General features: G+C 32.8%; 2 protein-coding genes across 2 annotated transcripts; one reads left to right on the top strand and one right to left on the bottom strand.

The window, feature by feature from the left end:
• The first annotated feature begins 1,059 nt into the window (after positions 1–1,059).
• LOC132745297 (solute carrier family 23 member 1-like) lies at positions 1,060–14,115 on the top strand. The gene is made up of 11 exons (XM_060734184.1): positions 1,060–1,308; positions 3,627–3,724; positions 5,417–5,505; positions 6,366–6,547; positions 6,961–7,075; positions 7,628–7,784; positions 8,886–9,139; positions 9,770–9,899; positions 10,558–10,701; positions 11,416–11,511; positions 12,721–14,115. Exons 1-11 carry the CDS (start codon positions 1,214–1,216, stop codon positions 12,999–13,001), a joined length of 1,641 nt encoding a protein of 546 aa, XP_060590167.1. The 5' UTR covers positions 1,060–1,213; the 3' UTR covers positions 13,002–14,115.
• Positions 14,116–14,255: 140 nt separating this feature from the next.
• Positions 14,256–25,082, bottom strand: LOC132745296 (solute carrier family 23 member 1-like). The gene is made up of 12 exons (XM_060734182.1): positions 24,708–25,082; positions 23,750–23,907; positions 22,040–22,140; positions 20,485–20,567; positions 19,411–19,592; positions 18,783–18,903; positions 18,079–18,235; positions 17,379–17,632; positions 16,809–16,973; positions 15,571–15,679; positions 15,172–15,267; positions 14,256–14,701 (listed from the first exon to the last, which is right to left on the bottom strand). The coding sequence occupies exons 1-12, from the start codon at positions 24,888–24,890 to the stop codon at positions 14,493–14,495; spliced, it is 1,818 nt and encodes a 605-aa protein (XP_060590165.1). The 5' UTR covers positions 24,891–25,082; the 3' UTR covers positions 14,256–14,492.
• Positions 25,083–25,959: the final 877 nt, after the last annotated feature.

Raw genomic sequence — 25,959 nt, 5'->3', positions numbered from 1 at the left:
AGTTACATGAACACACTCTGTCCAGTGATATGAACACACAGTCCTCTGTCCAGTTAGTTACATGAACACACTCTGTCCAGTTACATGAACAAAATCTGTCCAGTAACATGAACACTGTCTGTTCAGTTACATGAACACACTCTGTCCATTTACATGAACACACTATGTCTAGTTACATGAACACACTCTGTCCAGTTACATGAACACACTCTGACTAGTTACATGAACACACTCTGTCCAGTTACATAAATACAGTCTGTCCAGTTTCATGTATACACTCTGTCCAGTTACATGAACACACTCTGTCCAGTGATATGAACACACTCTGTCCAGTTACATGAACACACTCTGTCCAGTTACATGAACACAATCTGTCCAGTAACATGAACACTGTCTGTCCAGTTACATGAACACACTCTGTCCATTTACATGAACACACTCTGTCCAGTTACATGAACACACTCTGTCCAGTTACATGAACACACTCTGTCCAGTTACATGAACACACTCTGTCTAGTTACATGAACACACTCTGTCCAGTTACATGAATACACTCTGTCCAGTTACATGAATACACTCTGTCCAGTTACATGAACACACTCTGTCCAGTTATATGAACACACTCTGTCCAGTTACATGAACACACTCTGTCCAGTTACATGAACACAATCTGTCCAGTGACATGAACACACTCTGTCCATTTACATGAACACACTCTGTCCATTTACATGAACACACTCTGTCCATTTACATCAACACACTCTGTCCAGTTACATGAACATACTATGTCTAGTTACATGAACACACTCTGTCCAGTTACATGAACATACTCTGTCTAGTTACATGAACACACTCTGTCCAGTTACGTGAACACTGTCTGTTCAGTTACATGAACACACTCTTTCCATTTACATGAACACACTCTGTCCATTTACATCAACACACTATGTCCAGTTACATGAACACTCTCTTACACTCAGTTACATGCTCTTATCTGCATGAACACAATTTAATCAAACTTGGTTCGTCATCTAAACTTTGCTTTTCATTGTTTTTATGCAATATAAGCTTACACGGTGCTTAGGGCTGGTCAACTTCATTAAGTTTATATAACACTGAACAGAACCTCTTAAAAAGTCTTTTATTACAGAATTGTCTTCTGGTATTTGGTTCATCAATTCCTGTGCCACTACTACTGAGTGAATCGTTTTGTATGAGTGAAGATAAAGTGGCCGTGAGTGAATTGCTTGGTACCACGTTCTTTGTAACTGGTCTTTGCACACTTATTCAAACAACACTTGGTGTGAGGTAATATATGTAGTTTTATTATGTTGTCTAAACTGTGAGAATTTGTATTCATTTTTATAAGCATTTTGTATAAAAGATATATTAGTTGCATTTTGATTATCGCCGTTTTTTATGGCCAAGTAGATGAAGACATGGTGTAAAACATCTCCGAGTCAGGTAAAGATTGCATTTTATACATACGTTTTTCAAAATGCAAGAATATTTTATTTTTGTTTCATTGCTACTCAAAATAGTAAAATAGTTTTCTGTCATATTTTTTTTTTCACAATCAAAGTTTGAAACCGCCACTTTATCTAAATATATGCTCATTCTTTTCATTTGACTGGTCTTTGTAAAAAAAGTTGAATTGTAAATAAATTAATTATGTTTTTTATGCCCCCGAAAGTTGGCATATTAAAATCGAACCGTCCGTCTGTCCGTCCGTCAGTCCATCCCGCTTTATACATATAGACAGTGGTGGTCGTGTCCGCTCTTAAACTTCAGTATACATGAAAGGATTGTAATTTGTCTTTCACACATGAATTAACAATAGATATATGGTGTGTCGAGAACAAGAATTGGGTTTCTTCCACTAAGGTCAAGGTTACAGTTGAGGTTCAAACTTTGTCATTTTTTATGTTATATAAATATATATGGTGGCAGAAACTTCAGTATGTATGAAAGGATTTGAATTTTTCTTTCACACATGAAGTAACAATATAGATGTATGGTGTGTCCTGAACAAGAATTTGGTTTCTACAACTAAGCTCAAGGTCACTGTAGGGTTTCAAACTTTGGTATTTTTTATGTTATATAAATATAGAAGGTGGTGGTCCTGTCCACTCTGAACCTTCAGTATGCATGAAAGGATTTTAATTTTTCTTTCATATATTGAATAACCATAGATTTATGGTGTGCCACGAACAAGACTTGGGGTTTCTACCCCTAAGGTCAAGGTCACTGTGGAGGTTCAAACATGTTATACAGATATAGATGATGGTGGTCAATTCCACTCTGAACCTTCAGTTTGCAAGAAAGGATTTTAATTTTTCTTTCATATATGAAATAACCATAGATGTGTGGTGTGTCACGAACAAGACTGGTTTCTATGACTTAGGTCACGGTCACTGCTGGGATTTAAACTTTTTCAATAGTAATGTTATATACATATAAATGGTGGTTGTTGTGTCTGCTCTGTAACTTCCATATACATGAAAGTTTCAATTTTTATTTAAAAAAATATAAAATCACCATAGATGGACAATGTGTTGTGAACAAGACCCAGGTTTCTTTGTCTTAAAGGTAACTGCAGGAGTTCGAACTTTGTCAATTTTTACCACCACACATAGCATGTAATAGGTGGTTTATAACTATACTGAAACAAAAAAGAAACTTTCTCGAAGTTTGAATGTAAATATGTTAGTACAGTTTTTCAATCCTTTTGAAACTCGATTTTTACGTTGAATAAACATATCGGGCTATTATGCGGGGATTAGCTGACCGATTTTGCAAACAAAACGAGTTTAATAAGCTACTTCATGTAGATAAGTGTGTACATCTAAGTGGTACCCTTGAACAACTGGCACATACTTTGCGAAAGTTTCTTTTTTGGTTCAGTATACATGTAGAATCCTTCGGGGGCATTTGTCACTTTCTGTGACAGCTCTAGTTTTTACAAAGTATTTATTGATAAAGGCGAACAAAGAACATGGTTCTTATATAATGTCATGAAGTTTTACCAACAATTATCATTTTTATGACAATGAAAATGAAACACGCGAAAGCAAAAAGAACATGATGTTTTTAACGTGTATTTGTATCAGTTAAAGCGGCCTTCAGCTTTTCTAACGAATTAAATATGTATTTTTAGATTAATCGTTTCATATCAAAGACAAAAGAATTAAGATGGAAAATGAAATCTTAGGACGATAAAATACATAAACAATAAGAAAACCCCTTGATACGTCTAATCTACTTAATTGTCCGTTTTCTATATTAAATTAGTGTAGCGGCGATCTTCTTTTTTTAGACACGAACGTCACTTACGCGTTATAAACAGCTCTCGGGATGATGTTTTAAAGAAGGTTTAACAGTGATAATATGCTTTTTTTGCAGATAAAATTGCAAAAATATTTCGTTTGAAACAACACAACAGAAAATAAAAGCTGAAGGCCGCTTTAAAAAAGACCCGTTTATATACGATTATATTTTGGCTGCAATAACAATAATTTACCGAAAAATTGCCCGACGAAAAGCTTACTTGGCTTCAGAATTTTGTATTAAATATGACGATAAAGATAAGTAAAACGATTTTTATATTTATAACGTTATTATTCTAGATTACCTCTAGTTCAAGGTTGTTCAGCAAGCTTTCTGACACAAGCCATTACTTTAATGCGATCAAGAAAATGCCCGAATGTGGACTCAATACCTGACGGTAGATGCTAATTATTATTTTGTTTGTTTTGTTATTGCTTGCTATCTATAACAAGACAATGCCAAATGCTACGTCATTTACACCGGAAGTGATGCCTGTCCATAGATTTGGACTTCGGAGATTTAGAATAAGAGATATGAACACCTGTAAACTGATTCTAGTGTAATATATTTAAGCACGTCAGAAAAGAATTTTTTAGAACCACACTTTAGTTCGTTTCTTAAAACTAGCCAGTACTGGTGTCATACAAGAAAATTTTCTAGAAATGAGTTCAAAGACGCCTTATATTTTTTCCTACCGAATTTCAGTAACAGGGTGGATTATGTACAAATGTTTGTAAAAAAAAGTTGTTTTTTTTTGGCAGCAGCGAAAACAACTCACGACAGCATAAGCTGCAATTGATTCAAGTAATCATGGGTTACCATTTGAAATAAAAGTTAAAGGGCACACGAGAGAGAAGTGGACATAACTATAACTATTACATAATACAGCTTAACTCCTCGAATGTATAGAGGATATTTGTTTGTTTGTTGTGTAAGATGAAATTTTATTTCATCGAGTGGGCTTTAAAAACAGTATTCTCACGAGTGGCGTAGCCACGAGTGAGAATACTGTTTTTAAAGTTCACGAGATTTAATAAAAATTACATGTTACACAACAAACAAACAAATTTTCTTTTAATTGTATGCTTAAAAAAAAGTTAAAAGGAAATTTCCTTAATATTAACGTTAATATTAATATCTGTTTTCCCCATTTAGAGCCTCATTTAGTCATTGAAATACAAGAAGTCTTGGGCTGAAAATAAGTTCGACAATCAACGTTAAATGGTGGTGATATTATTCATTTTATTAAAAAAATATGAATAAATGCTTGTTTTAATAATAAAAACAAACAATTCTAGTAGGAGAAAAGTCCAACCATCCATCCATATTTCTGTTACTTACTGCGAATTTATATTACACCTGGGTTTGTTAAATGTAAGCGGCCGCCATTTTTAAAAGTTGTGTATTTCACGGGAGGAACATAATTGATTCAGAGGTATATCATTTGGATTTGTTAGTCTTACACCTTTTTAAAAAAGAAAGAAAACTTATTTGAGGATTGTAACAGACAATAAATAAGTGTTGACAGAAGTGTAAACATTCAAAAAGCGGCTAGGAAATTGGAAATTTTGGCTGCCTAACGAACGCTGGGTTGTTTACTTATTCTTCGGACTGATGGCTGTGATTGCTTTCAAGTTTTCATAAAGCATACGGCAGTTATTGATCGTAGGATACTTAAATATTCCCAAATGTCATCAAGAGCAGTTTTGCATGTGGAAGGAATGTATTTTTCAGACTGTAAAAATGAAACAAACAAAAAATAAGAGACGATATTTGGTGACAGTGATTGGTAATTTGAATGAATAGAAGTACGTTTTATTCTTTTTATTAGTTTTGACATTTGAGTTGTTTATCAATTTCAGCTTTGCTTTTCTCTGAACAGCCTGACATTGTCAGAATTGTCAGCAAAAATAAAATTGAGGTACCACATGGGGAAAATCTTAAGAAAGTAGTTTAGTCATTGAGCAGTGTGAAATTATATTTTGATAATTTTCACTGTAAAATTATTAAATATAATTTTCACGGATAAATCAGTAATCCACTGAAAAGCATAAAATAAATCCTTTAATTTTGACTTGCTTCCTTCCAGGTAATATGACGTCTAATGTGACGTCATCTCCTATATTGCACTCCGGGAGTGATGCTTATCGAGAGACTTGGACTTTGAGGATAAGAGAAGTACGTGTTTGAGTTTAGTACCTTATGATTATGTCATCATGTCGAAATAATGATTTAAAGTTAGTTGACCAAGGCCATTAATTTACTAAATTAATGATGCTAAAAATGATTTAAGTACATTTTTCTTTAAAGGCGCACTTTCTCAGAAAAGCACCTTTTCCCCTTTTTCAGAAAGGGCAATCGTGAGTTTTTAAAGTTTTAGTATTTAAGACACTTGTCTGAATGTAATTAAAGCTGGACGCCTCCAGATGAGCCAAAATATTTAAAAAAAATCAATATTGAGAAAAGTGTACTAAAATTTCAAGAAAGTTTATAACATTCAAGATCAAAGTTATATTTTACATGTTATGTGCGGTTTAAGACTGATTTTGCTGTATTTTATCACCATATTTCTACTGCGTTTACTAACGCAGTAACGGCTGTTTTTGCATAATATTATGTTGACCACTTTTTGGTAATTTTCTTGGATTGTAAGTGCCGACTGCAATATGTAAATTACTATTTTTATTCACCTTACAATATTTTACTGTTAAATTCATTTCTAAAGTCTTCATGAAAATTAACATAAATCTGAAGGCGTGCTGCTTTAAAGTAGCAAAATGTAAACAAAGAAGTATTTTGACTTCTATACAAAATATAAAAGCAACACAAACAAAAATATGGCTCAGGTTATTGGCTAATGAGTAACGTTTTGGAAACTGTAACATGATTTCAAAATTAGAAAGTGTTTTTTTTTTCAAAATTAAAATAAAATCATTGCAGTGGTATAATGTGCCTTTTAACATTCATTTCCCTATGTCTTACTCTTCACAAAAGAAAATACTCAAATCTTTGTTGCATTATGTTAAATTATCATTTAGGTTCAAGGATCTATACTGGTGGCTTCCATGTTTGAAATTATGATCGGCTGTACCGGAACACTTGGATTCATACTCCGGTTCGTCGGTCCGTTAACGATAACACCAACTTTGACACTCATTGGTTTGTCCTTATTCCGATCTGGTACTAACATGGCATCTGGTCAGTGGTGGATAGCTATTACGTAAGATTTATGACGTAAACTTATACCTACAAACAGGTTCTGTATATTTGCATACACTTCAAGTAGCTTATATTAACCACTATATTTGAAGCTTTCAGCTTTTATTTTCTGCTAGAAAAACTATGTATTGTATTAAACTAAGTATTTCAATAATTTTATACAAATCACAAAAAAAACCCGAAAGTTATAATGTGTCAGTGACGTTCGTTTTTTAAAAATTGAAGATCGGGAAACGAAATGTCCGCTTAGATCCAAATTTTATAGTGCAAATGTCTTTTTCTTTCTTAACATATTTTTTTACATTTTAATTACTTTTTCGTTAGCTTAGTTTTTGTCACATTATTAAAGTATATTAAAATTTGTTCTACTTCTTATATCATTTTAATAGGCTAAAACATATGTATATCTTTCAGGACAGTGGTGTTATTTACGTTAAGTAGTCAGTACTTACGAAATGTGGAGGTTCCAGTGCCAGGTTTATCAAAGCTTAGCTTGTCAAGGCGCCTTCCGTTATTCAGTCTTTTTCCGGTAAATTTTGTTAACGATATTACAGAATAAACATTCTGAAACTTTGAGCACAACGTAATGTAAATTGATTGATGTGAAATTATTAAACAAATATCTTAAGGGTAGATCAGATATGGTGCTATCATCCCATTACTTCAAAAGACCGGAGGGGACATTTTAACTTCACGAATTCATGATTTCAACTTCCTGAAATCGTGAATCGTGAATTCATGAAGTTAAAATCGTGAATTCGTGAAGTTAAAATCGAAAATTCATAAAGTTGAAATCTTGAATTCATGAAGCTGAAATCGTGAATTCGTTAATTCCGTACGTTGAAAAGGTGAATTCACGAAGTTAAAATTGTGAATTCACGAAAATGCAATCGTGAATTCATAAAGTTTGAATGTCCCCTCCCGTCTTTCGTACATTACAAAACATTTACTCTATATACAAAAAGTCTAAGCGGTTTCACTTCTGAACAATCGGTTTTACTATTATCTGTTCTTGATATTTCATTTTTTTCTCGTGGATGCTTATATATTGATGCTAAAGAAACTGAATATTATTTCTCAGATTTTAATTGGTATATTTGGAACATGGGCAATATGTGCGATTCTAACTGCAACCTCGTTGTTACCGGAACATCCAGAAAAATGGGGATACATCGCACGGACGGACATTGGAATTGATGTCCTTAAAGATGCAAGCTGGTTCCGTGTTCCATACCCGGGTAATGATTTAAATATTTGTATATAATTCTCCACTTCAGTATTGATATATCTAAATATTACACAAATATATAATACTGCATAAGAGGAAAGTTGGCACATATCGGATTCAGTCCCTTTTGCGACGATCTTACTTAGCATGCGTTTATGGATGTTTCTTTTTAATACGAAGAATGTCTTACAAACCAATACGAGTGTAAATGGTAAGATAGCTCAGTATAATCATTACAGTCTTTACCGAAATACATGATATATCTTAAAAATGTGTTACCGCATTAGCAGGAGCGTTGTGTCTACGGAATTCGGCTTTGTTTGCCACAATGTATCTAATACCACTTTTCCTTAACCACATTGTCAAAAGATTTGAATGAAGAAGTTGGTAAAAAGACAAGGTAATACTGTTCAAATAGAAGAAACGGAATCCTTAAAGAACGACATAATTGAAAATGTTGCAGAATCGGTTTGATTGAGCTTGTTCATAGACTTACGGTACTGGAAAGTGCAAGTAACCGTCCACGCCCCCACCCCTAGCAAATGTTCAGGGATTTTTCGATCCTTATCAAACTCAACTTAGTGAAGAAATATTGCTCATTAACCTCGAACATGCTTAAATTAAAAGCGATTAGTCTTTGCAGCCGGTATAAAGCCATGGCAGACGGACCGTTCATGCACTGAGACTGACCAGATTTTTCTATAATACTTTTGGATATAGTGGCTTATTTAAGACATGCCGTTTTTCAAAATTTTGATCAACATTTTGTGGTACTTTCGCTCCGTGGGGAGTAAGGCAAAAACACGATAATACGACAAAGTGGCGAATGTCGTATTATCGTGAATTTTCGCATTGCGATCCGCGCAGTAAATTTACGACAAAGTCGTCAATTTTTGTATTTTATATTTTCGCTTGGCGCCCCGCGGGGTGAAAAAACAACATGGCACAAATCAAACACCATAGTTGGATACTCATAAGCCCAACTTGGTATTCATTATTTTTACAATCCAAATGACCGTTCTAAACTTAAATGAGAGCAAATCCATAACAAATTCAGCAGGTTAAGACTTTTTAATTGAGAATATTTAAATTTACAATTTCCCATTTCAAGGTCAGTGGGGCATTCCAACGATTTCAGCAGCAGGTGTGTTCAGCATGCTTATAGCCGTCATCGTGACGATGATAGACGCAGTTGGTAACGTGTACGCATGCGCAACTATTGCCGAGGCCCCGCCTCTTCCGGGAAATGTCGTAAACCGCGGAATCTTCATGCAAGGAGTATGTTGTATGCTAGCGGGTTTATGGGGGACCGGAAATGGAACAACGACGGCAAGTGATAGTATGAGTATTATAGGAATAACAAAGGTAAAACAATATACACTCATTCAGAGTTATTTTAAAGGTCCATTATGCCTCAGAAACGCTATCATTTTTTTTTTCGTAAAATCTTTTGTTTTTGTATCTTATTACAGTTTCCAAAAAGTACTGGTTTGCCATATATAGGATATTAGGATTTTTTTTGGCTTCTTTTGTTCTTTAGTAGGTGGTATAATTTTAGTGATTTTTTATGGAAGTCAAAATACTACTTTATTAACATTTTGCTACATTTGAGACACATAACTTCACACGTTCAGCTTTACTTTCTACAGTTGTTGTACATCAAAACATTATTAAACAAATGTTTGACATTTCTAAAGAAGTTAAAATATATATAATTTCTGAGGCAAAATTAATGTACATTTAATTGATTTTGATAAATTTACCATGAATTGTTCCTAAAAGGTTTAATCGTTAAAAAATGATTAAATGTTTGTAATATTGTGTTACGCATATTGTATTTAACAATCGTTTAAATTATGATTTATAAAAATACTACGTTCTTAAAATAATGTGCATCTGTGATCTTTATACGGAACAAAAGTTGAACGATTTGTTTATTAATCTTGAATAAAATAAATAAATAAATACTAACGTGTCTTTACATAAAATGACCAGGTTGCGAGTTTGCGAGTTATTCAAACATGCGGCGTAATGTTAATGATATTTGGATGTTTTGGGAAGTTTGGTGCTTTGTTTACCACAATCCCTACACCTATCATAGGCGGCATGCTCATGACAATATTTGGTAAATATGTCCTTTTTCTGCAGTTTTTTTATGTACTTGACATTATTTGCCATTCATCTATATTTGTTATCCTTGCAAAACTGGATTGTATCATAAACAAATCTAATTACAATCATGTCAATATAACTCTTATATATCATTAAAACTTTTGTCTATCGTTGAAACTTTTGTCTATGAGTACAACTTTTGTCTATCATTATAATTTCTGTCCATGAGTATAACTTTTGTCCATGAGTATCACTTTTGTCCATGAGTATAATTTTTGTCCATCATTATAACTTCTGTCTATCAGTATAACTTTTGTTCATTAATATAACTTTTGTCCATCAATATAACTTTTGTCCACCATTAAAACTTTTGTCAATCAATATAACTTTTGTCCATCATTATACCTTTTGTCCATCATTAAAATTGTTGTCTATCGGTTAAAACTTTTGTCTATCAGCATAACGTCTATCAGCTTAACTTTTGTCTATCAAAGAAACTTTTGTCTATCAGCATATATTTTGTCTATCAGCACATCTTTTGTCTATCAGCATATCTTTTGTCCCTGAAACTTTTGTCCATCATGATACTTTTGTCTATCAGTGTAACTTTTGTCTTTCAGTGTAATTTTTGTCTATCATTTTAACTTGTGTAAGTCTATATTATCTTGCAGGTATTATCAGTGGTGTTGGCCTGTCATTTCTTCAGTTTATAGATCTAAATTCTTTTAGAAATATGTTTATTCTGGGTGTTTCGTTATTTTTCGGAATCAGCATGCCAAACTGGTTGATGGAAAATCAAGAAGCCATCAAAACTGGTAAATACCTATGCATTGATTTCTTATTGTAAATTTGACTTAAACTTTATAGAAAATTAAAAAAATATTACCTCCATTTATTTACGTGAAATGTTAAATTCGGTAATATCTTTATTAATAATGCTTTTTGGAACCTTCAATATTGATAAATCTTAATTTGAGCATCATATTTATGGTTTAAAACCATAAAAAATTGTGTTACAGAATCTTTAAGTTTGTAACACACGAGGTTAGCCAGAATCATCTTTCCTATTTCGGCGCCATATGATCTAAATTGTTTTAGTGTGTTGTAAAAACAAAACTGAACAAATCAGCAAATTTGGTATTAATCGAATTATGTCTATGAATTACGATAGACCGCTGGGGACATTTCAACTTCGTTAATTCCCGATTCAGGCTTCGTGAATTCTCAATTTTAACCGCGTGAATGCAAGTTTTCAACATACGGAGTTCACAAATATAATCGTAAATTTTCGAAGTTGTATTCGTTAAGTTGAAATCGTGAATTCATGAAGTTGAAATCGTAAAATTGACGAAGTTGAAATCGTGAATATGTGGAGTTGAATTGGTAAAGTTGAAATCGTGAATTCGTGAAGTTGAACAATTGAATTCATGAAGTCAATGTTTTACATTTACCTTCATGCTAACTTCTCGAAATTGAGTTGACAAAGTTACACGACCATCAGCATACCATGTTGTGTAATCTGATTTCAGGAAGTGATTTTTTAGATCAAGTATTAAACATTTTACTCAGTACCAGTATGTTTGTGGGTGCTGTTGTAGGATTTGTTCTTGACAACACTATCCCTGGTAAGAATTATCTTAAAAGCCCATTATGCCTGAGAAATGCTGTTATTTTTATTTCACAAAAACTTGTTTATTTCTTGTATATTGTTACAGTTTCCAAACAAATACACATTTGCGACGTAGCTAGACTATCTTCACATTTTATTATCTGTTGGCAATGGGTAAAATCACATGTATAGTGAATGAGTATTTTGTGTGGAAGTCAAAATACTTTTTTGTTTACATTTTGCTTTCTTAACGACACATTACTGCACATTCAGAACAATTATTTTAGTTGTTAAACTTCTAATATGTTCTGAATTCATTATTAAAACATTATTAAACACATGTTTGACATTTCTAAAGAATTGAAAAATATGGATTTCTGAGGCATAATGTTCCTATAATATTTTATAATTAGAAAATAATTAGACAATACATCTAATCAGGTATGAACATCGCTTGTGTTGATTTTAACACTATCTCAGTTAAAAGCACATTATGCCTCATAATTAAATGCTTTTAGTTTGTGTCCTTTGATAGTTTTTAAATTTACCTTCATGCTTACTTCTCTTGGTAAAGTTGAAATTGTCCTAATAACCTGAACTATCTTTTGCTTCTGTTGCCTTTAATTTTTTTTTATAATAAATCGATTTTCTGTTTTGCATGGAAGTCAAAATACTACTTTGTTTACATTTTGTTACTTTATGACAAATAATTTTCCATTCAGCACTCTTTTATAGGTGATAAGCATGTAACATTCTCTGAAACTATTATTTAAACATTATAAAGCCAATGTCTGCCATTTCTAAAGAAAAAAACTGATTTGTTTCTGAGGCATAGTGTACCTTATATATGAAATAATTTTTGCGGACTTTCGGTCAATGTTTAACAACAAATTATCTAAAAGAAATTAGTTGAAATTACCTAGACGCCTTTGAAACCTTTCTTTTGAACGATACTTGCTTATTTACACAAATAATATAAAAATAATGTTTGTTCATATACATGTTCAGCAAATTCCATTTAGCTCCATTGTTGTATAAAACAATTTCCTTTTGTATTTAGATATTTCTCATAACAATATCTCCATAACGATATAACTGTTGACGTTTCCCTTTAATTGTGATATTCAAGCGTTTGTTGGAATTTTAAGCATAGTTTTTAGTTTGTAACTTTTTGATGTACATACAGCCATGTTTAAAGCAGTGTTTTGCTTTGATCTATATTCAGGCACTGATTCAGAACGAGGTTTAACCGCGTGGAAGGAGCATAAATTGGCAGGAACAATGGACTTAAGGACAATGAAAAGATTAAAAATTTATGAATTACCTCTAATCAACAAGTATTTTCACAACTCAAGGATAGCGAAACATATACCATTTTGCTTTATGTCGTTATGGCCTATTGACAAGGTCGCGAAAACATGTGACATATCTTGTGAGTCTGTTAATTCAGAGATAATGGTTTCAAAAGAAACAGTTTATAGTATTACAGATAGTGTAAAGTTATGAAAAGGGCATTTTGTTAAAATTTCACTTTAGACGATATGTTTTTGTGTGTATATGTTGATTGCATGTGTCATGTTTGATAAAATTCTGATTAAGATTCACACAATGTTTAACGACTTATATCATGTCTTTAAATTTGAATAGTACTCTATCACACGATTGTGTCCATCATTGGGTAAATGAAAGGCAAGGATATCAAGGATATCCCCTAATGATCACAGATAAGGAAGACAATGACATGTCTTAGTTAAAAGAGACTTTAAAGCTGCACGCCTCCAAATGAACAAAAATATTTTAAGAAAAGAAAAATGAAAAAAAAAGTTCTGAGAAATCTAGAAAAGTAAGATGAATCAAGATAAAGGTAATTATTACCATGTAATGTGACATTTATAACTGATTTTACAGTATTTTTCACCATATTTCTACTGCGTTACTAACGCAATAAGGGTTATGTTTGCATATCTTGACCTCTGTTTTGCTAATTTACATGGATTGTAAGTGATGTTTGCATTGTAAAAATTGTTTTCTTTGTTGACTTCACAATAATTTACTTTTTAATACATTTTCATAGTTTTCATGAAAATTAGGATGAATTTGGAAAAGTGCTGCTTTAAACCAAAGCCCGTAACTTTACATGCTCAAAGCGGACGTTATAATATCAGGTTAATGGTCATTTGTTCATACATATTTTTTTTCTTTTAACAAGCAATCATTATTTGAGTGTTTAAATCGGACGAATCTTAAAATTACCACTGCAGTTAGTACGGTACACATGACTTAGCCAATTTGGAATGCAAATAATTTTAGGAAGACAAAAGAAGATTTATACGATTTCGGGTATATAGTATTGCACTTTTCCTCTTTCAATGGCTTGAATTTTAATGTTTATAAAAAAATAATGTTTTACCTACAATCACGTTGTATACTTGTGCACAGGTAGTATACAAGTTCACAAAAGACACAAATACACGTCCCTTGTCTCGTATGTAAGATTTAGAAAATTATCTTGTTTTTTTTATTAATATGAACATGTATTTCTTATATTCAAATTATTTTCCGTACATAACGGTTTAGAAGAAACATGTTGTTAATCGTGACAAGTAATGGACCATTGTAATGCAAATGTTACGCAAAATAACAGAATTATTTAATACCCTTCTGTTTGAAGGGTTAATTAAAAAATAACGCAAAAAAAGAAAAGAAAGACAAATAAGAACAAAACAAAATCAGTAACAAACAAAGCAAAAACAAAATAAAAACCTTTTCTGTCTGTCTATTTACTACATATTCAAAGGGAATTTAATAAACAAGTGCCCAAATAACTTTGAGCATTGAGAAAAGCTGATCCTGCCTCTTTATCCGTGACACGTGACCAAGAGTAGATCACGCCCATTTCCACATATACATGTATAGTGTACGGAGAGTAAACCAACCCGTAATATTTTCCGATTGGCATTTTACTAAATATTAAAATCTATTTATCCAAATTGAATTCTATACACCATTGGCAAAGGTTTCGGGGTCTTTGTATGCCTCGTATGGAAGGAACGGTATAAATTTCATCACTTTAGACGACAGTAGCCGTCTTGGAAACAAAGGACTATAAACTTCGTAGCCCTCATTAAACTTCGTTTTATCGTGACCGGCGGTTACGTCATCATCGCTGACTTGCCATGCGGCTATACCTCGGTCTTCGTCGCTACCTTAAAGTTGCAGATTTTGAATGTTTTCAAAGTTTAAAAAACCAATGTACACGAAATAAATGCATTATTCAACAATTTAAGTTCACGAAATAAATGCATTATTCAATAATATAACTTTTAGCGACGGCATTAACATCTACTTTTTATAAATATTTCAAGTGTTGTTAGGGTTTGACTTATTCCCTACAAAGTGCACAATTTTATATCTTACCTTTCACACAGTTAAAATTTCATGAGATATACATCTTGTTTAGTAATCTTATAATTTCTTATAATTATGTACATGTTTACCGCCAAGTTTATTTGAATGCATGCGCACGAGACGTGAATCCTTTACACTTATCTACATGCGCAAATTGTAAGTACGTGTTCATGAATATTTCTAAAACTTAACATGAACAATATTACTTGGTGACTTACTTACTAGAAAAGAAACAAACAATAATTGCTAATATAAACAGAAAACATACCAGGAACCGTGTTGTCAAGGAAACAAGCTAATATTGTCCCAATAAGATTTGGGTTGCCTAGCAACATTGCCATGATCCTATCAAATTGTCCGTTACCTAAATGAGGTCAAAGTTCACATGACATTTATTATTAGACGAGAAATTTATCAATAATCTGTTTGCATAAAAATTGATTTATTATGTTACTGAAACAAAAATTACTTAAAAACTGAAGAAGATGGTTAACACACATTCTAACAAAAAGAAGTTTACATGATGAAAACAAATAAGTGTATTACAAATAACGCTTGAAACATGTGCTTTTCTTCTTTTTAGGAGATAACCTCATGTATAGAATGTTAAAAAATGATGATTTAAACATATTTCAAGAAGGTTATTATTTGATTTTTATCAACAAACCTGTATTAACAGGATTTTCAACTTTTTGGGCCCATGTTGGTACGGACAGGCCAATAAATATCGACAGCCCAATAATAGCCATGTTCCTAGGAGAGGACATATTCGTAACCTGAAATCCAAAAGAATTGTATGGTGGGATATTTCTTAGGAATATGTCCAAAACATTCCGCTTTTATCTATTAACTGAAAATTTATCTATTTATACAGATAATTATCTGATACTTAAGTTAACAAACATAAAAGTTTTATAGATAAACAGAAAATTATCTATCATTTAACTGGTAAGTGTTGGCAGTTCTGTTGGCACTTTTAGTGTTTTTGGAAGTTAGATACTTATTTGTTATATATCTATGTAACAGAAAAGCATCTAGTGAGTCTGATAAATATCTGTTAATTATAGTGTTAACCTGAAAACTAACAACTCGGTAAGATAGTTAACGCGATAATTATATGGTCAACTGTTGGCTGAAATAAGCCACCATATAATTATTTGTATCGTTTCTTAACGTTTCATGAATAATATTTTTTCCAGAAGTTTCCAAAGAAATATAATACGTGATAGTTATGTGATAATAATGTGATAAAAGTTATTTTGACCACAAGAGAAACTTATCGCACGAGAAGACATATATCATGGGTAAAAAATGGAAGGAATTTTAAACATTGCTTTTTAGGTTTATATTAACAATAAAAAGGATTTGAAGACTACAATAATAATTTTCTTGCAAAATTGTTAATTCTTTTCTTTCTTAATCTCTCCCGGGGGTAAAACGCCATGACATGTCCCACTGGACAGAAAAAAACCCAGTGGGAGAATGAAAAAAAAAACATTGGGAGAATGAAAAACCCAGTGGGAGAATGAAATCACCCAGTGGGAGACACAAACCAGTACTCATTGTCAGAGGGGTATGTGAAATTTTAAGGCCAGTTTTTGCTTAACTTTATACCCATTGTTGACTGAACTCTTCATTGATTTTCTAATTACTTAAGGAAGGGTAGCTGAGTTTGCGTAAATCCCGGATTTGCAAACTTATTCCGGAAGCTGTTTATACATAAAAATTTTTTAGTCATGTTACATATTGTTCAGATTTTATAAATCATATTTAAGTTACAAATAATGAATATTGCTTTCACTTGTTATGGTTACCTAGATACTTCTTTTTTCTCCGGACGATTAAAAAGCACTGGCAATTTTATTAAACATTGTGAAACAATAAACGATAAAAGTTAATACATACTTCTAAGTTTGATAGAACAACTCCAAAGAAAATCCCGAACATGACGACTATAGCTCCACCAAGAACCGGATAAGGAATTGTTATAAATATAGCCGAAAACTTGCCGAATATACCAAACAAAATATACAATATTCCTGTGCATAGAAACACTCTCCGGCTGGCAACCTGCAAAATAATCAGAATTTAATTACGTTTTCTGTACAATGCCACAGAAAGAAGTTTTAAGGTGAATTGGTCTATAATGGAAGGTCTATAACATCAAATAATAGCATTGACAGTACATGTACATGTATCAGATATAAAGTTAGTATGAGATACATGATCCAATATCACATAATTATATTAATACAGCAGAAAATAAAATGTTTGGAACAAAATTATATTTTTTCATTATATAAATGTTCATACAAATTACTTTACTTTTCATTTATAATCATTTTTACAAGCAATAACTTATAAAAATTATCCAAATGATGATCAATTTTGTCATTTATTACTAAGAAATGTCTATGTTCTTAGATTATTTTATGAAACTTAAATAACCAGCAATGATTGACCAATGAACGCTACCTTTGAAACACCAATGGCTCCTATGTTGCCACCATATGTCGACGTGGCATGTCCACAGCCAACACTGCCCGAGATAAAGCTACACACTCCCTCTATCAATATGCCGCGATTAACCGCGTGACGTGGTGGCGCTGGCACGCGGCATACTCTTGCGCATGCGTAATAATCACCAATTGAATCAAGCACAGAAATTAATGTTGCAATCATACATGATAAAAATGCTGCGCCGCTGAAGCTGAACGGACCATATTGTCCTAGAATAAAAAAGTACATACTTTATTTATTTATTAATTTATTTATTCTTTTTAATGACACCATCCTTTTGTCATATTTCTCAAGGCAAAACGAGTAAACGAAAGACAAATGTTCAACCCGTATTGGTAATAGAAACAGCACTGGTCTTGTATATGTAAAACTTAAAAGCCGTATGCCTTAAAATGTATTCGAAATTTAATGAAATTTTTGAAAATGTATTTCAAAGTACAATATTGTGAAGTGAACAAAGAAAAATAATTACAAAGTGCAAAACGACACTAACAATCCACATAAATGAAAAAAAAAAACATTAGTCTATATATGCCGAAATTGCCCTTACTGTGTTAGTCATGCAATAGAAATATGGTGATAAATTCTGCAAAATCAGTTATAAATCACATCATGGCGTACATGCAACAGAAAAATAGACTAGGTCCTATTTTACCTGGATACGGGAACGTTATCCATGGATTATCTGATATTATATCACTCCGTGCGTCTGTACGAGCATTGTATCCCTTGCCGTCGGGATCGTTTTCTATGACGTCAAATTTAGTAAGTATTCCACAGATGATCCAGTTGACAATTATAGATATGAGGATCTAAGTATACAATAAAAAGCATAACTTGAAAATCTGCTAGAGAGCAATAGAATTATATTGAAATGTGTTGTTTTTTAAATTTTGAAACAATGCGATTGTGAAAGTGGTTTAGAACTAGTCATCACTTACAAAAAAATATACATGGTAGTTTCAAATACGGGAGCTTTACACATCTTCATAAGAAATTTAGTAAGTTTTTGATTAACAATGGCCTAAGAATATATTTTTATATATTTTTATAAAGTCACCTTAATAAAGTGTAAAAAAAGTTAAAATTACTTGAATTTTATTTGAGTTAATAAGAGAAAAGAGAACAAAATCAATAAGAACTGTTTACCAGTATCAATCCTATAATACATTCAAGAAATTTACAAATGAAAAATATTAAATGAAAATTTAAAATATCAGAAATTTGTTTGATAAATGGTTACAAATGAATGACAAAAAATGTAAACTATGAATATTCAGTATAAGAGATTGTAATTTGAGCATACTTTTGATTTCACAATTTAATCAGTTTAAAGAGTAGGGATAATATTTTACTCACGGCAAATACTTGATGTAGTGGATAGTGAACAATCCGGAACCCACCAGATGGGGTCCACACCGGTACTGGCATGTTATGGTTGCCAAGGTACAGGAATAAAATAACAGCAAGAAGTACTGTCCTGAAAATATTTAATCAAGTCTTACAAATCACTCACTGATTTCAACAGTAACAACGGAACACAAATAACTTAATAAGTAACGATTTTTAATGTAATATCTTCCTATAAGCCTTTATCTCTCAACAAGTGCTTGTGCACGTGCCGGATATGACGTACATAGGAACAACATGGAGGTCTCCTTCGTCAGCAAAGCTTAGAAGTCAGTTTTGTCCCTACAGAATGTCTACTGAAATCACCAACTATATTGATTTTCGTATTATATTTGCTGTTTAAAGGGCATTATGATGTTTGTTTGTTTGTTTGTTTCATTTTACGCCTTTTCCCAACGGTTTTTCAGTCATATAGGCGGGTAGTTTCCTAACCATCGTTCCCGGAGAGTTACACCAGTACTAGACTACCTTTCTCCGGTATTATGATGTGTTTTGATTGCAGAACATTGTTGATGTTATGGCATATATGTATACAACTTCCTTACACACCAATAACAACGAATATATTTACACTTACGACATAGCAATCCCCCAGTTAACTTCCACAAACTTCAATACTGGCTTTATGAGGAATATAAAGATGAGGACTAAAGTGGGCACAATAGTCAACGGTCCCACAAACTTTAGTAGAAATCCAATCAGACCAGTAAAGCCAAGCATGGCGTGTACGACTCCGGCTACCATAAGACTTCCTTGTAGCTGTAAAATAAATGAAGAAAAGGGTATAGACAAGGGGGCGTATTCCGACAAGACGAAGCCAATAGTGCTGAAATCGCTATTACATTTCTATTCCATTAAAAACTACAAATAAGGGTAATATTTTTTTTTCTTTTTCCAAAAATAAAGGGGTTACAAAAAATTCAGAACCCTCTATGTCCTAAGTTATTAAGATTATGCAAGTTCTATATGTTAGTTGCAAAAACCAGCATTCTTCCGCACAAAAACAAAACAAAACAGATTTTAAAATAGATTATGTCATTCATGAAATGAGCATAAAACATTGCAAACGATTATACTTGGACTTCAGAGATTTAGCACATTCAAGGTATACTGTACATTCTTATTGTTATCATTTTAGCTTTTTATATTAGTCCGTAAAACATAGACTTCAAAGTGTAATTGCAAATTGTTTATCATTTTAAATTGAAAGCTTTGCCTTTATATGAAAATTGTCCAACGTCCCACTTAGTTTAAATCAACATTGGTGAGATTGCAGAATCACCTTAAGAACTATGTAGCTCAAATTCATTGTTTTCAACTATTAAGAAAGTATACTCAGTAACAGGTTGTGGACATTTAAAGTAAAGTGCAGAATGGTCCAGATGTCAATTTTACTGATTGGTTACATAATTCTACAAACATCATGGAACCCCTTATCGTTGGAACCCACACTACACATTCTGTATATACTACATCTTATCTCCCACGTAGTGATCTCCCCTTATCATTACAGTAATGTGCCAAGAGACACTGAGAGAGGTAATCTATTCACTGTAAGGAGTTTGGTAATACTGCCTGGTATAGCCAGGGTTACAGAGGATGGGAATCTCTCGTAAAGACATATGGTTGAATTGAGTTCAGTCATACTTACCGCTTGTATATTTGACATTATTCGGTCTATCGGTATTTCCTCAATACTTGCATTGGCTGTCATATTAATGGCAACTGACTGTTCTAAATATGACAAAATATAAACATAATTGAATTAATATAAAATATCTAATTGACATATAAATAAACTTTAAAGGAATCAACGTTGTCTGCTGGACAGTTTCATGCTTATAGCAATCATCAGGTACAAATGGTGTTCGTGAAGTTAGGGGGAATAACTTTTACCAGATATTTTGAGATTTTCCCATGTTCAGTACTGTTTTTAGTGTTGGTGCTTGAAAGAGACCTTGTGATTGTGAAACTTGTTTTTAAAGTTGTTCTCCGTTAGTCCAACATACGTTTGGTCTTGCTCGTTATCGGTGGTTGGGACATATATCAAACATAATTTTGTGCGTCAAATATCGTACTATTATGGACCGCTTGCATTAGCTAAGCTAGAAATTTAAGGTATTATATAACAGTTTGTGTGAAGGACATATTTCCATTTCATGTAAATGCAAATTTGGACAGCTTTCTGCGGTTGAATAACAAAAACGATAAACAAGGCAAAAATTGTGTCTTATCAAAGTCACTCTTATCAAATAATGTCCTCACTAGCACCGACTTAGATAGCTATACACAAGGCTGACAAATGTCAGAAGATAACAAAATAAGTAATATAATTATACTTACATCCTATTTTGTTAATTTCATAGACCGTGTTTATGAATATTTTATAGCTCAATGCTCATGAATATTCAACGCCAAAAACCTTTCAGCATGAGTGTGAAGGTAACAATTCTTCCAAAATTAGCAACATACATAGTTTATGAATTCTAAACATCAGTTTCACAAATTAAAAAGCAATATTGCTTAAGCACAACTTGTATAATCAAAGTGACCAAAGCATAAGTTAAAAATTTGCCCAACCTTTCATCACTCCTTTCCTTGAAACGATGGTCTGTGTATCCAATACCTTATCTGGCCAAAGCGGAATTAACAAAAAGGAATTTAAGTGTTAACATATTCAATCAATAGACGATTGAACTGAAAGCGGTGGCCTCGTGGTAAAGGTGTCTGTCAGGAATCATGGGTTAGAACCCTACTGTGACATGACATCTGTACCGGTTAGCTCCAGGAAACGGCTCGAATGCGATTAATATAACTTGCATGATCTTGTATCGCCATTAAGCTAAAATAAATTTGTTGAGTGACAGCGTGACCGAGTGGTAAATGCGTCGGGCTAGTAATCTCAGGATAGCTGACCGCGTGGGTTCAAACCCTGTCAGGGTAGAACGTTTACATTCATTGCTTAGTACTGTTTAGTTCCAGGAACGGATTCGAGAGTAAGCATTTCATTTAGCTTATAGCTTCCAACATGAACTAAAATAAATTTTTATAAACTAATAAATTTCTTTAAACTTAACTAAAAGACGATTGGCAAACAAATAGATTTGTGACCAAAACCAAGTAGAAAATAAATCATTAAGCTAACTTGATTTTCTTCATGAATCATATGATAAAGTATATCTATTAAATAAACAACAGCATATTACCGGACTCTGGTGTTAGACTTGAACAAAACGTTCCATCAACATTAGCAACAAGAAGCAACGGTATCACATACTCTGAGGCCGCGCCCTGGAATAATGGAAGTCTACAAAAACCAAGTTTATATATTGTTTAGATCATTACGTACTATATTTGCATGCATAAAATTTGTACACAATTTTTAAAAAAATATATTATGACGTTACAATTTTTAATCAAAATTTTACAATGAATGGATTTTTGTTTTCATTTCGAATTCAAAGTCTTCAATATTAAACTACATGTCCCTTTTCCCTTAATTAAATCATAAAATTGGTACAAGAAGGTGAGATGTTAATTTCTCATTAATATTCATCATCAAACCTTTGTATCATAGTTTGGGGACCTTTCTGTTGAAAATGTGTCAGAGTTAAATCGTATACATATACATGCACAGTGCGTTAACTGGAGTGCAGGTATTAGTTACCCGCACTCCAGAGCATGCCCATTGATTTGCTCATTTTTGCTGGGGTTTACTTATTGTGACGGATGAGAAAAGGGAAAGCGACAGAAATATCATATTTAGATGCTCGTTCATTGGTTACTTTTTCCCGGGGTTTCATATTGTGACAACAGGGAACGTGTTTTTATATTTGACTATGATACAAAAGAGAAATAACATCAAAACACTTCGCACTCTGATTAATACTCGGTGGCTACTCCCCCCCCCCCCCTCCTCGTACAAATCAGATAGCCTCGTGTTTCGATGCTCTTTCTATTACTTTTTATCAAGTAATATAAATTTTGCTGATGACGCTTATGTTAAAAAACTAATGGCCAGTCGATGATGTTATCTGAAAACGAACCACACGGATTCATTCAGTAGTGAGTAACCGTTAAGTAGGGTTTACTAGGTATTTTTTCATGAAAAACTCAAATGTTCAAATGTATTATTTTCAAGTTAGATTTATTTTCAGTTAAAATGGTATTGTTAAATAAAATATAATAAATTACACTGTATAAAGGTATAAATGCTTTCTGGGTGTCTGTCCATATTCTAGTCAAGTACGATATAATATAAGAAATACTACCTTTTCGGAACAGAAGTATGTAAGTTTATAAATATCATTAATTTTAGTTTTTACATTGATCAATATAGCAAGTGCCCTTAAAAACTTGCACAGTCAATTTAAAGGAACTCCACCAAAGTCCAAAAGCATTTATTAATATAGCAATTGGACTAAAAACTTGCATAGTCACATTCTTAGTTCTAAAAGCCTAAAAACATAAAATTTAAATGTCCTTACATAGACCAGCTGGGACACATAAAACAGAAATATATGTAAAGGACACTAATGAAATATACTCAGGTAATAAATTGAAAATCGTGTTTCATTGCTATTCTTCGCCCGATTAGAGCGAAATGCAACCATTCAGTATTGAATGTGTTCCTTTTCATATGGAATACCTATTTGAGTCTTTTGTCAAACCTGATCGTTCAATGGCGTATTTATTTAAGATTCAATTAATGTACAGAATGCAAGGACATCATTACATTTTGATACTATGTTAAGGTTTATCTCGTTTCTTAAACGTTTTTTTTATTGTCAACATGAAGTTCCAAAACTGCAGATAAATGTACCGTCTGAACTTGAATTAACCAGTCATGTTAAATCACAAGGTCATAAAGAAGAAACAATTTCAACGATAACTCGTTTATTTCTCATCTTGTTTACCTGATCCCAAAAAGATTCATGGCAACTGTTGTTACGCCACTCATAAACAGTGTAGAACTAAGCAGCCTCGCTTTGAAAATTTCATTGTTGGACGCGCACACTGCTTCCGCCACGAGTAAGGATACAATTAGCTGACCGGACAGAGAAAGTAGTCCTTGCTGAAAATCGTCAATCATTACGCAAGATGAAGATCAAATTAAACATGTCATGCAATGTTTTTTATTTACAGTATATTCTTTTATTTTTTTCTCTGGCGTGGGTTCGATCCCCGAGAGATGCTTTGGTAGTTTAGCACGGAGGAAGGTAGTCTAGTACTGGTGTAACTCTCCAGGAACAATGGTTAGGAAACTACCCGCCTATATGACTGAAATACTGATGGGAAAAGGCGTAAAATGAATTAAACAAACAAACAAAATTTGAAGGAATTTTTCATAATGGCTTATGGGCGTTAGAAATTTTGCACTTTTTTGAACATACGCAATCAAACGGCCCAGGTCTGCAGTTGTCATATTATATTGATTTCAGTGCTTTTGAAGGATCACCCCTTTTACAGATTTTATGCGTAAAAAATGCAGCCAGTGTCAGCCATTAAAATCCGAAAAAAGTTATTTCTTTTATTATAAAAAAGATCATATAACATGAAATTGTCTATATATTTATTGCGTTTTTTTTTTGTAATTGTGTGTAAAAATATGTATTGGCAAAAGATTTGTTTCTGCAATAGGATGTAGTTATTATAAGAATTAACAACGACGAGTTACAGTCATACCTGTGTGACAGACCACCTTCGGATAAAGATCACTTCATTAATAAAGATCACTTTTTCACAAACTTTCATTTATTAAATATAAAAAGATAATTTCCAAGTAAAAACCACTTGTCAATAAAGGTCATGTTTGGTCGATCCTTTGGATGGCCTTTGCTCACGGATTTGGCTGTACAAAAGAACCTGCCTTACCTGCAACGCACAGACAATCGTAATATGTATAGGAGGCGCATCATTTACACCGTATATCAAATATTTGTCCGCATAATTTTCTACAGTTGTTTCCAAAACCTCGTCTTTAGTTTTACACGAATCTTGTTCAGTGAGTTTAATTTGTTCAACGTCAGTTTTCTCTTCTTGAGTTTCGCTCGGCATTTTCTGCTGCTACTTCTCCAAAACAGTTTAATCCAAATTATAGTCGAATTTCAGCGAATTTCCGCGAAATTAAATTGATCACTTTAGTTTTTAAATATCTATGGGGGGAAATCAAGGCATAATAGGAGTTTAATTTTATTAAAACCTTCTTTAAAGTCTAGCATCCATGACTGCATAAGAGGTATAGCTAAATGGGTAAAGATAATCAATTTGAAATCTGATGTGAACAAGTAGGTAAAATTTCATGTTTATACGTTAAGTAATCTACTTTGATGCGTGGTCATTCGTAACTTTATAATTGGTGCTAATTACTGTAAAACCAGGTAAGCATGCGGTGATTTAATTTAGGAAACATGTTCACAAAGTTTCGGATATTTTAACCCTTGCAAAACACATTATGACGATACGATTTTATAATTTGCTTCATGATACAACATCAAGTCAATTTGATGTAAAAAATTTCTGAAAAACCATAGGCTTCGATAATATGGAAAGATGATAAAGGACGACAAATATACTAAAAAAGACCGTGGAAGATTTTGGGATAAAACATCGCTATCAGCAGTCCCTTTCCCGAGTTCCTATCATTTTTTCGTTAAAACCCCGGCCCATGACTTTCGTCTTGAGCATTTTTGTTAAGACCGAGTTCATGGTCAGAATTAAGAAGACTTTGTTCAAGTATGCTGAGAAGTTTGTTTATTTTATGTAAGTAAAAGATATTCAATGCGAGGTATGGCCATGTGTCTAAGTGTAAATTCTGTCATGTGACCCGGTATATATGCATATTACATATTTTTGTGAAGCGTCAAACAAAAAAAACAACAAACAAACAATCAAACGAAACCCATTGCTGCGTAGTTAAGGTCGTCAAATTTAAACCAATTGCCCCTCACCGCTGTAGCTTCGTATCCCGCCAGGAAATCTGGATTCTTTCATGTTAAGACACTATTCAGCTAGTATACGGAACGCCGTTGGTTCTTCTCATGCAGTTGCCTGTTTGTGCATGAAATAATTCACGGCGAGGCACTTGAGGTCTTCCTCCAGCAGTTAAGCCGGATATTAAACATAT

Source organism: Ruditapes philippinarum, unplaced genomic scaffold (assembly GCF_026571515.1).
Source record: "Ruditapes philippinarum isolate M1 unplaced genomic scaffold, ASM2657151v2 ctg448_1_1_1_1, whole genome shotgun sequence".
Lineage (NCBI taxonomy): Eukaryota > Metazoa > Mollusca > Bivalvia > Venerida > Veneridae > Ruditapes > Ruditapes philippinarum.
This window is presented reverse-complemented; position numbering and strand designations above follow the sequence as displayed.

Coding starts and splice junctions, on each gene's coding strand:
- LOC132745297 (XM_060734184.1), top strand. CDS start 1,214: ATGAGTGAAGATAAAGTGGCCGTGAGTGAATTGCTTGGTACCACGTTC. Junction 1,309..3,626: donor CAAACAACACTTGGTGTGAG/GTAATATATGTA, acceptor TTATTATTCTAG/ATTACCTCTAGTTCAAGGTT. Junction 6,548..6,960: donor CAGTGGTGGATAGCTATTAC/GTAAGATTTATG, acceptor TATATCTTTCAG/GACAGTGGTGTTATTTACGT.
- LOC132745296 (XM_060734182.1), bottom strand. CDS start 24,890: ATGCCGAGCGAAACTCAAGAAGAGAAAACTGACGTTGAACAAATTAAA. Junction 16,974..17,378: donor GAGCCATTGGTGTTTCAAAG/GTAGCGTTCATT, acceptor ATTATTTTGCAG/GTTGCCAGCCGGAGAGTGTT. Junction 15,680..16,808: donor TTGTTCTATCAAACTTAGAA/GTATGTATTAAC, acceptor TTTGGATTTCAG/GTTACGAATATGTCCTCTCC.